The following is a 12230-nucleotide window of genomic DNA, read 5'->3' as shown; positions in this document are numbered from 1 at the left end:
GAAAAATAATGAAAGAAAGTGATATATGTTTAGTATGTACATAATGTGTTTTTTTTCATTATAATATACCATGTCGAAATGAATTATTGTATAGAAAAATAGGATACAGAAAAAAAAGTCATGGTATAGCATAAAAAAAATAAAAATGAAATTAGTGATTATATATTATGTCCAAAAAAAATATATATTTATATATGAAAAAAAGACTAAATAAAAGTATGTTGAAAATATGAAAAATGTGGGATACAATAAGATGTGGAAAGAATAAAATCTCGTACGCCGAAAAAGCATCAACAAGAAATGTAGTTGTTGAAAATAGCTAAATAAAAATATGAGAATACTATTTGAAATATAATTCTGAATAAAGTCTCAGTATAGTATGTTGAAAATAAAAATAAAAGATAATATAGTATTTAAAAGAACTCGTAAGAAATGTAAGGTTAAGTATGTTGAAACATTTGCTGCTATAAAGGACGCAGTTTAAAATCCAGCCTGCTACCTTTACACGTGTCATCCCCTCTACCCCCCCCCCCCCTTTAACACTGTCATTATCCTTTAAAGTCTGACCCAACAATATTCTTTAAGAAGAAAAAGAAAAAAGTCATAGTATGTTATGTTCGAAAATACTATGAAAAAACAACAAAAAACATATAACTATAAAATGTGTTTAACAGTATGTCGAAAATATCTTAATAAAAGACATAGCAAAATAATATATCGAAAATAAAAAAGGTAAATAGTAAATAACAGAATGTCCAAACGGTCATAGTATAGTGTGTTGGAAATATAGAGAAAAAGAGGTAAAAGAATAGAATATTATGAAAATATCATGAAGGAAGTCAAAATATGAAAGCGGTTATTGTATACACCAGTATGTTGAACAAATCCTAGTCATAGTATAGTAATTCATATATTTAATTCAAAAAGAGTCACAGTGTAGAATGTCCGAACATTTATTTTAAAAGTACTAGTATAGTATGTCAAAAGTATCTTGAAAAAAGTCCAAGTCTAAAGTATGAAAATACTATATCATGACGTTTTTAAAAAATATTACATTTCAACATCTAAAACAGATCTTTTGTTTTTGTTAACGTAACATGGAATGGCTTTTTCCTTGATCATTTCAACATAAAATACTATGACTTTTTAAATGATATTTTAATGTAGCATATTGTCTGAGACAATATTAACTGGCCCTTTGAGTAGAATGTTAAAAAGTAAGTTAGTTCCTGACTGTAGTGCCCACCTCTTAGGTTGGCTTCACTTAGGTTGAATTACTTCAGTTAAAATAAGGAAATTCTAAATATGGTTAAAATGGAGTAATTTGAGTTGTCTGATGCATTTGATACAATTTTTAAATATCAATCAATCAATCAATCAATGTTTATTTATATAGCCCAATATCACAAATGTTACATTTGTCTCAGTGGTCTTCACAGTTTGTACAGAATATCAGTATGACAATACGACACCCTCTGTCCTTAAACCCTCACATCGTACAAGGAAAAACTTCCAGAGAAACCCCACAGTTTAAAGGGGAACATGGAGAAACCTCAGGGAGAGCAACAGAGGAGGGATCCCTCTCCCAGGACGGACAGACGTGCAATAGATGCCGTGTGTAAATTGAAAAGATAATACATTTACAACATAGGTAGTCCAAATGTTTGGAAAAGCATGTGTGTATAATAGGAAGATGAATCCACGAGGATATCCATCCAGGACTTGTGATCCAGGACCACAGCCACGACTCAAGATCCAGGACTCGCGATCCATGACACAGGACCGCAGGATCATCCATGACTCCGGATCCCGGCGTATATAGACACCAAAAAGAAAGAAATTTGGGGAAGCTGGGTTATTCGGAGCATGAGAGTACACAGGTATAGACAGAGAGAAGGAAGAAGTAAGATGTCCCCCGACAAACTAAGCCTATATCAGCAAAACTAGGGGCTGAATCTAATCAGCCCTAACTATAAGCTTTATCAAAAAGGAAGGTCTTAAGCGCAGTCTTAAAAACGGATAGGGTGTCTGCCGCCCGAACACAAACTGGAAGCTGATTCCACAAAAGTGGAGCTTGATAAGAAAATACTGATGTGTTTATACTCTATCTGTAGCTATTAACATGATTGCTCATATTTCAAGCCATATTATTCCTGACCCCTTATTTTGGATCAGTTTAATCAACCGGCCACCATTCAAAACTATTAAACAGCCCTGCTATATACTAAGATCATTCTTTACTTATTTACAATATGGTTCAAATGGAGTAATCTCAGTTGGTCTGATGCACTTGATACAATTTGACTTTTTAAAATACTGATGTGTTTATTCAAAACCATTTTAACACACAATGTAGAGAATCCCGAATGGCTGGAATAAAACGGTCGGTCCACAGTCTCTTTACCACTTCGTCATAGTTTAGATCTAGAAAATATTCTGGCGTCTCAAACAAACACTCGTGCTGTATCTGACTGGGATGCTGGACTTGACATCCATAACAGATTTCTTCTCTATACCGATGCAGGACCTTATTCCACAGATGAACCACTACGGCTTTTACCGTATTCAGGAATGAGGCTGTCCTTGCACCATCTGTAACATCACTCTCTGGAGCATAAGGAGAGCATGACGGTGCAACGCCTGCTACCGAGGGTTCTGAAGAAGCTGAAGTATATGTATAGAAATACCGCCAAGTATCAGGAACAATATCAGAGCCAAATTCAGGTTTCCAGATTGTTGGAGATGATGGTCCTCCAGGAGTTTGTTCCAGGCTGCAACTCGCGGGGAGAGACTTGGTCTTTCTCAGATCCATGGCTAGTTTTCAACGGTCGTCTTGGTGGGGTCCTTCGTTTTAAATGATTTGCTGTATGGGGTGGGACTTCTTATGTTGAGTGGGAGGAGGAGTCAACTGCAAAATGTAGTTTTTTTCACCATTATAAAGTCCCTCGCTGTTTGACTCTTTTAAAAAAGTTCTTCAAGCTTTGTAGCTTTTACATCTCCAACCAAGCAGCAAGAGGCACACGCAAGGATGTTAGAAAAACCCAGCATGTAGAGTTGAAATACTCCAGAACAAAATCACCAGAGGGTTCCTTCTCCAGTGTCACCAACCGGCTTGAGCGGTAATACCATCTACCAGAGGATCCACTTTCAGTTTCCCAGACGTGCTTGTCAGGATTCTTTTCACTTCAACTTCTGGCGGCGGGTGAATATTTTCTTCCTCTTCCTCCACATTGAGGGGTTGCGGTGAAAATTCTTCTTTTATCTCGACCACAGAGATTATTTGCTTTTTGTTGCAGGTTTCTTGCACACCGGTTGCGTGGAGATCTCTGGAAGCCACCAGAGTTAACACAGCCCAATCTGTTGAGGTCAACGTCGCTTTAACACTGTGGGGTCCATACGTTTCTCCATTCTTCAGATGGTAAAAATGAAGTTAATTCGCCATATAGTTGAACACATAACCCCAAACATCTCCATTTCCCAGACTCCATTTTTCATGAAGAGCCTCAGACGGAGGGGTCTGAACCCGACGAAGATACTGCATCCGTTTCTTGACCTCCTCACATCAAAGGTTTAATTAAGAGGTGTGATATCACACCTACACATTATCAAACCTCACACCTCACATCAAAGGATATCACACCCAGAGGTTGCGCTAGGTAGACCTTTTCTTTGCCCGTAATTTTGACGGACAGGATCATAAAATGTCCGTCAAAATCCATTATTATCCGTCGGTCTGTACACAACTGACGGGGGGGGGGGGGGGTCTGGGAACGACATCAGGGCATAACACTGGAGCCCTGCTGCGGGGAAACTTTGGCGCTGTTCTGAGTTTGCTCTAATCCGTCAAAATGACGGACTGCTTTCAGATTTTTCCGTCATTGTCAAAAGAATTCCGTCATAGACGGAATATATTCGGTTAACGCGACCTCTGATAACACCTACATGTGATACCACACCTACATGTTATCACACCTCACAACAAAGGGGTCATTAGCATACTTATTAGCATAAGTAGTAGTAGGTGTGACCGGTCACACCACCTGTCACTTTTTTATGAAAGTAGTATGAATATCACTACTTTCCTACACTGTTACTTCTACGTTGACTTAAAATTTAAAATAAATAAATAAATATATTTCCAAAAAATATTTTTATTTTTAAGAACAAGGTAAATATTATATAGTTGGTATCAGTAAAATGTATAATCTACAATAACATCTCGTTTAAAATTGTTTTACGATGTCTAAAGTTACTGAGTCACATGTTTCCTGCCTGGCCGCAGCGTGTATCATTCATGGATATATAATAAGTATCATTACCCTCTCTCGTCCGGGCGGTCGAAATGAGCCCTCAGCCAGAGCAGCTGCAGCCAACAAGCTGACTGTTGCTATCTGTAAACTATGCCGCCGAAACATAATTTCAGCCAATCAGCGTCGTCAGATCTGATGCTCAAAGGGCGCCCTTTCAGCGCCCTGGCCTGTGTGTCTGAGTTGTTCAGACTCGTATCCAAGGTGACGCTACAGTAGGGGATGGCTGCGTCTGCAGCTGTAGACTCCGGTGCTAGTGGATCGCCGAAGCTGTAGATTAACATTTGCATGCTTATTGTAGTTGTAAGGGCAATGCCTGTGGCACCATGGAGCATATGGGCTGGACCTGTATTTTACAGGAAAGGAGTGATCAGAGGGTCGAGTTGTCGATTCTTGTTCAGTTTTCATCTTCCTCACCCTCTCAGACTTTGAGTTGCGCGCGCTGCTAAAGAGACGCGCTACCATGGAAACCAAACAATGGTGTAGCTGTATTAAAGTCCGAGTGGAAACAGTCATGAGTAAATCTGATTTTGTCAGAAATCGGGAGAAATGCGGGAGTGTCCCGCGAAAATCGGGAGGGTTGGCAAGTATGACACACACACACACACACGCACACGCACACGCACACACACACACACACACACACACACACACACACACACACACACACACACAAACACACACACACAATGTTCGTATTTAGTCTCCTGATTTGAAATGCCCTAGTATGGTTTTGTCACCATTTCCATAGCCCCACCAAAAATATTTTCCACCAGCCGCCACTGAATACATGAGTAAGTGAGCGTTGTAGTGAAATTATGGAAATTAAAAGTTTACTAATTTTGTCAATATCTGCCTGAATTAAGCTTCCATGTTAACCTTTTTTGTACATAACTAACTGGTTCTTTACTTGAGTATTTAAATGCAATGCTTATAGATTTTATATTTGTTTACTCAACTATAGATATCTGACACTCAGTTAGGTTACTTGTAACGTTTGACATATGAAACATGATGATATGATGCAGTACTGTACTACTTATATAAAATTGGCTCCACCTTGACAAACTACAACATTAAAATGCTCCTACATGTATTTGTTAGACATAACAACAGAATATACTATTCTATAATAAAACAACACTGTGAAATTGAGAGATGAGATTGGTGCATAATGATAACTTTTACTGAAACTGAAATTACATTTTGCTGATAATTACTAACATTTTGAATTCATTACTTTCAATGGAGTATTTTTAGACCATAGTGTTTCTGCGTTGGGGAGGAGAGTAGAGATGTGTTGTGTTTGGAGGAGGGCCTTCATCATTTAAAGAAGTAACAAGTTCCTGGTTAGCCAGTAAAGAAAGAGAGTCAGTGGTAAACCATCAGAGTCTCAGCATGGAAGTCTGTCACACTTTGATCTGCTTCTTCCTCCTCTTCTGTGAGTACTTCACTTTATTATCATGTTAGTAATTTTTATTTTTCTGTTATTCCTAAGTTAATGCAAGGCTCCAGCAGTACGAGTTATTCACATATTCCAAAATTAGGCTTTTTAGTAGCTTTGCAACCAATGAAGTATGTTTCACTTCCTCAAACTAACACATTATCATTAAACTCAGTTATTATCTGCTCACTGAATGAGTAACATTTAGTCATTACTTTCTGTGAAACAATGAATATGATTGTTTTCATATTCCTTTAATCTGCAAAATATTTTCTTGATTCATTTATTAATCTTTTGATTTGTATTCTTGCTAAAGAAAACATGCCGCTAATGTTAATTTTGACTTTTTATTATATTTGTATCTTATTGTATCATTTAAACATTTATAACTCTCTAACGGCTTGACACTGCTGCTGAAACTAAATGATTTCCCAATTTGGGATAAATAAAGTTTACATCTATCTAAGTGTTTTGTCCAAAAATGTCATAAATGAAAAAAGGTGGTGTTGACATAAAACACTTAAGTTATGTACTTTAAGGATTTGCATTAACGTAACTCTTAAAGTTACAGATGGAGACTTCATGTAGTCTTTGTGTCTAAAGGATAAAGGTCTCAGACCAAACGGTCACATTAACCTGCAGTGCTGATGGTGATCTTCAGTCACAGGCTGTGGTTTAACTCTGAGGATCTGTGTTCATGTGAAACAGGAAGTGTTGTGATCAAACTGCAGCATCTAACAGGAAGTACTGACCACTACAAATGATGGCTCATCTTTTGTTCATCTTTTGTTCAGCTCTGCAGGATGGAAACACCGGTCTCGTCAGTGCCCGAGTCTCTGTCTATTCAGTAACTGAAGGAGAAGATGTCAGATTTAAATGCTCCTTTCCTTCTAATAGAACCAGGAAGGTCTTCTGTAAGGAACCATGTGAACAAAAATACATTCTCATTGAAACAACTGATGCCCCAGCTCAGAGAGGCAGATACAGGATTGATGATAAAGATGGAGTTTTTTTTGTGACCATCACTCAGCTGACCAAGTCTGACTCAGGACGCTACAGGTGTGGTGTGGGTACATCTTCTTCATGGACTTCATACAAGTATATTGAGGTCATCGTTGTTGATGGTGAGTTTCTACTAAAAACTGAATCTTCTTCCTTGTCTTAATAATAGTTTTACCTTTTCACCTTTACCTCATCTAAATCCAACATGTCTTCTGAAAGTAACTCATAAACCGAAACACATACACAAGTTTATTTGAATATTATTGTTTAGAACATTATTGATGAAGAATTTAATACTGAGGGCACGAGCATATTGATCTGTTGTCTCTGTTCTTATCTGAATGAAGTAGATCATACGGCCGCTCTGTGTTCTGTTGAAAACTAAGACAATTAATAATAGATTGAGATCAAAAGACAATATTAACAACTGAACTGGTGGTTTGTGGCTGCAGACCTCAACAATGGAATTATGATCAGTAGAAATGGCCGTGACATGGGCCCTTTAAAAGCTAACCCCCAAATTACAATTTTCAGATCATCTTGAATTTGATAACTTTTCCTAGCATGACTCCACGGTGAACAAAGAATCCCAAAAAAGAGAAAAGTCTTAAAGAATGTGAAATTAATTCAGGGCCTCGTTTTACAACAGCAGAAATATATTAAAACATCAGTTAACTAACTCTAACACAACTAATGCTGTATAGTCCTAATGTCATTTACTGAATGCTCACTACTTCCCTAAAACATGCATTCTGCTTAAACCTCACCATTTAAAACACTTCTGTACAAAGAGACGAGCTCCTCTTTCCTCAAGAACAGTTAATGCAGAAGTGTTTAGATAAGTCATGTTTTACTAAGTTATGAGCAAATGAACTCAAGGAAACTCAGGGTATGTCATAATATAACATGATCAGTTCAAGGGGTAAGAACATCCTTTCAAAAAAATGTCAACAGATCATCTTCCTAAAGTTCACATATTTAATGATGTAATTATCAGTTTGGCTCAATCAGACACTATTTATAACTAAAAATACAAAGCCTGCGATTTTATTAAAGCATTCAAATCTAATATAAATCCAAAGTATAATGATACCAAATCAAACTGAAATAAAATAATAAAGAATTTCAGTCAAAAAGCTGTTTCATGAAATCGCCACACCTCATCCCTCAGTGACTGGATCACGTCTGAAAATATACAAAGTTTAAAATATTGAAACTACGATTTGTAAACTACAAATAGTAACTATTGATTGTTTTTGTTTTTCAACAGTAAAACTTGTTGGTGATCCTTCTGCAGAAAAAACAATCGATGCTAGAACTGGGGGACATATTGTAGTTAAATGCTCCTTTACTCGCTCTGGAACCAAGATGTACTTCTGCAAAGACGAATGTGAAGGAGACGTTCTTGTTGGGACGACTTACAAAGATTTGAAAAAAGACAGATATAGAATCAGATATCTTAAAGGATATCAAACAGGAGGATTTGTGTATGTGAGCATCGAACAGCTGACCCAGTCTGACTCAGGATGGTACAGGTGTGGTCTGGGCAGACCTGACTCTAAAGATCCATACCAGAGGTTTAGGCTCATCGTCACTGATGGTGAGTTTCTGCTTGATAATGAAAATGTTTGTTCTTGTCTCTGAAGACAGTTTTCACTGACAGCTGCTGATGTTTTAAACTCTCAATTTAAAAGAGTTCAGCTGACACACACAGACACTCAGGAGGATCTAATTTCTCTCATCAGGACTTCTTGCTTGTTTTTCTTCACAGCTCTGACCTCTTCTACTCCTCCATCATCCGTCCCATCAGCCTCTCCAGAAACATCAAACCAAAGTGAAAGCTCCACATCTTCACCAGCCTCCCCTAAAGCCACAGAGCAACCTGAATCAACAACTACTACAGGTACACCCACACACATTTTTAATAAATAAAGCTTTAACAACCAATGAGACATAATAGAGCATAGGAATGGCAATGATATTCTTCCATAACTATGTTTTTGCCTGCATACACTCTTTACAACCTGAACATTTAAATAGACAGCTAATCAGATGTAACCACTTCTATGTGGCATATACTATTGACCTGCAGTAGTATATTCCCCCCAAAGATACCCTGCTTACCAATAACTGTCAGTGTAAAACAGACCTGTGTTTGTGCTCCAACAACCACAGGTGTGGTCCTGTATGTGCGTCTGACTCTGGTCGTCCTGGTCATCGTGTCATCACTGTCTGTGCTGGTATTCTGCAGGAAGAGGATTTGTAAAGCCAAAAGTGAGGAACCAGGTAACACACAGGAACTTAACGTTTCTCACAGAAAGGTTTTAACTGTCTGATCTTTCTCCACATGTAAAATAACCTTTGAAACAGACACAAGTTTCAAAGTTAAAATACTCGCAAATAACAACAGAAGTTCCTGAACATGAAGAACAACGACATAGAAGAATCTGACAAAGACTAAACAGAAAACCAACAAAGTGCATGAGTTCAGAAGGTGGCAGAGAAGGACACACGATCAAAACAGGGAGGAAAACACACACAAGGACAGGAAGCACAAACAGACAACCCAAATTCTAAATAAAAAAGAAAACAGAACAAAACTGGGATCATGACAGTTGATGAGGGATGAATCTGTTTGTCTCCATTTGACTGAGCAAGATGTTTTTCCAGTGTAGTGTCGTTATCTAAACGTACTGCTGTGTTTTTCAGAACCTCCTGTGGAAACACAATATGATTTCGTCACAGAGGTAAGTTTTGGTGAACCAGATCATAAGTGTTTGTGAAACCAGCTGATATTCACACCTCTTCTCCTGTAGACCGACCGAGTGTACGATGATATCGTGGAGGCCGGCCGGAGCAGATCTCCTCCCGTGGAAATCTCTTCTGTTCACACTCACGCCAGATATACACGACCACATGGAGATGAAACCGATGATTACTAAAACATTGACACTGCTTCTAATTCATAAAATACAGTTAGGGTTATTTAACTCTGGGCTCATCAAACAGCAGCTTTAGGCGGCATCCTTTAAAATATGTCCACAAGCTTTGTCCCCCGTCAAAGACCCAAATAGGAATGCTAGTGGGGGAACGTTTTTTACATCTCTTGCTTTTTTTATCCATAAAAACTTTTGATACATTTTAAAACGGATATCAGATAAGTGTAAATAAGACAAATGGCCCAACCAAAGGAAAAGGATTGAAGTTGTTTTTGTTTGTTGTCAATATTTACACTTTATTCTATATTGGTAGTGTTCCGACTCTGATCTGCAGCTGAGACACAACAATTCTCCTGGGTATCAATAAAGTTTGATCTTATCCAAAGTTTTGGGACATGTTGTAAAGAATGTATTTTTGGCTTGCAGTTTACCACGATTTGATATTCTTGGTTTTTTAGTGAGTACACTTTGTATTTCTCTCATTTTCTATATAACGTAATTTCCCTTTTTATATTTACAGATATACTCCCCCAGATGTGTGCTCATCAGATGTTGCATATTTTAAATTGAGTCTGTTTTGTTTGTTCCTGTGGTTAGAAGTGTGACCAGCTACCAGTATGAGTCACTTCTATTTTATTATTAGATGACCTGAATTGTTGTACCTTTTTCTAATGTGTCTCCGATCAACATTGGCTTTTCTGTACTTTTTAAGATCTTATAATATATATAATACATCTGTAGTCTTTAGAGTGGTTCAGCCGGACTGTAGCTGAGCATGTTGTACCTTCACAACACACGAAACTACCTCTCACACAATTTGAAAAAATATGTCTTCCTTACAGAGACATCTGTATCCCAAAATAAATGTTCAGTTTCACAGGAAGTCCCTGCAAATGCATGCTTTTGTTCACTTTTTTCAACATCTTACAATATAAGAGAGAAACAATTAGTTTTCAGAGGAAAAACAACAGAGCGGCAGTGAAATGCTTCTAGCAGTGTAATGCATAATGATTGTATAATTTATCAGTAAATGGAAATACTCAAGAAAAGATGATATTGACTTTAACCTAACATATGTTTGGATGTATGTTTAACATTAGGGAAGATGGTGCTGGATTGATTAAACCAGGGGTCTGCAACCTTTTTGACCAAAAGAGCCATTTTGCTCCTTTTTCCAAAACATTTTTTTGTCTGGAGCCGCAAAACATATTTCATAGCTTGATAGCTAATAAAGTTGCATTGATTGTTATATCAGACAAAAACTACAGTTTTTTTTGCATTTATTAGGCTATTTATTACATTATATAAAACTGTTAACCTCTAATAAGAAACAAAGAACTCCTATAAGGACTGCTACAGGATTTGATTTGTAGATTTGATTTGTTTTTGATCTGTATTTTTGAAAATTATGTAACTTTTTTATTTTATTTTTAGCATATTGTTTATTGTTTATTATATTAAAACTTAGTACTTTTTTAGCATAATGTTTATTGTTTATTATATTATAACTTATTACTTTTTTAACGCATTTCAGATATGCAACACTAAGCTGTCTGTGGCTCTTTCCTGCTGTAACGCTGCAAATTTCCCCTCTGTGGGACTAATAAAGGGATTCTGATTCTGATAAGGAGAATTAAAAATAATACACAGGCCTACTTTAAAATAAATTAAACACAGCACTTGGGGAGTCCTCTGCACATTAGAAGGGAAAACAAATATTATTAAAATACGCCCACTTTGAAATAAATAAAACCTATAGCTGCACCCTAAAAAGAGTTAAAGGTAGGTAAGAATGGAGAAACCAGCTCGAGTGCGCTAGAATTTGAAAATACACAACCGGAAAAAATATGCCTCTTCCTTCAGACTTTCTTCCGGAGTCCCTCCTCCAACACACACGAACGCGCATCATCAATGAGGCCACGAGATAAGTTTGTGCACAGATGGAAGGCTGAAAGGCAGGTAGGCCATCCAGTTATTTTAGCCGGGCCGGCTAAAATGATTGGTCGTGCTTTTTACAGCGCTACGGCTTCCAGAGATTAATTTTTGTATGTATTTATTGTCAAAGCATTTAATATAATCATTGCTATCGGGACGTTAAGAGCATTCCATGGAATATAACAAAAAGTGTTTTCTGAAATAAATTACATACCCCATTGAATTATGACTGAAGATCGTCAGCTGTCTTCCTCTCCCTTGTTGTTCCTCGATACGTAAAGGCTGCAGCACCGTTGACAACTTCTCTCTACATATCAAACATACCGTTAAACCAGCATCGTTTGCTGTGAAAGCATATAACTCTGTCCACACAGAATTAAATCCTGTGTTCCTCCGGTACTTTTCTTTGATTTAACCATAGTTCGCTCATCGAGCAGGGGGTCAGGTTATTCACCCGCAGGAAAAGGAGCTGGCGCGGGACCGTAGGAGGATGTGATGCATATTTTAGTTGACCTAATTAAAACCGTTTTGTTTTTTATTTATGTGTCACAGTATCACCTCAAAATACAAGATACGAAACATTTTCAACCATGCAACAAAATA

At 37.4% G+C, this 12230-nt stretch overlaps 1 protein-coding gene across 2 annotated transcripts in view; it reads left to right on the top strand.

Annotated features, from left to right (window-relative positions):
- Positions 1 to 10586, top strand: part of LOC307037835 (uncharacterized protein) — a 28453-nt gene extending 17867 nt beyond the window's left edge. The window contains exons 2-8 of one of the 2 annotated variants that reach the window (XM_079678996.1): positions 6546 to 6665; positions 6782 to 6875; positions 8024 to 8353; positions 8525 to 8656; positions 8929 to 9027; positions 9463 to 9500; positions 9570 to 10586. In XM_079678996.1, the coding sequence (XP_079535122.1) occupies positions 6615 to 6665; positions 6782 to 6875; positions 8024 to 8353; positions 8525 to 8656; positions 8929 to 9027; positions 9463 to 9500; positions 9570 to 9695 (870 nt within the window). In that variant the 5' untranslated portion in view covers positions 6546 to 6614 and the 3' untranslated portion in view covers positions 9696 to 10586. Of the gene's footprint in view, positions 1 to 6545; positions 6666 to 6781; positions 6876 to 8023; positions 8354 to 8524; positions 8657 to 8928; positions 9040 to 9462; positions 9501 to 9569 lie in introns of both variants that reach the window. The other variant, XM_079678995.1, reaches the window with a different exon arrangement.
- Positions 10587 to 12230: the final 1644 nt, after the last annotated feature.

The sequence above is a fragment of the Notothenia rossii genome (assembly GCF_949606895.1).
Source record: "Notothenia rossii genome assembly, chromosome: 4".
Classification (NCBI taxonomy): Eukaryota; Metazoa; Chordata; class Actinopteri; order Perciformes; family Nototheniidae; genus Notothenia; species Notothenia rossii.
Note: the sequence above shows the minus strand (reverse complement) of the source record. Positions and strands in the feature narration are given on the sequence as shown.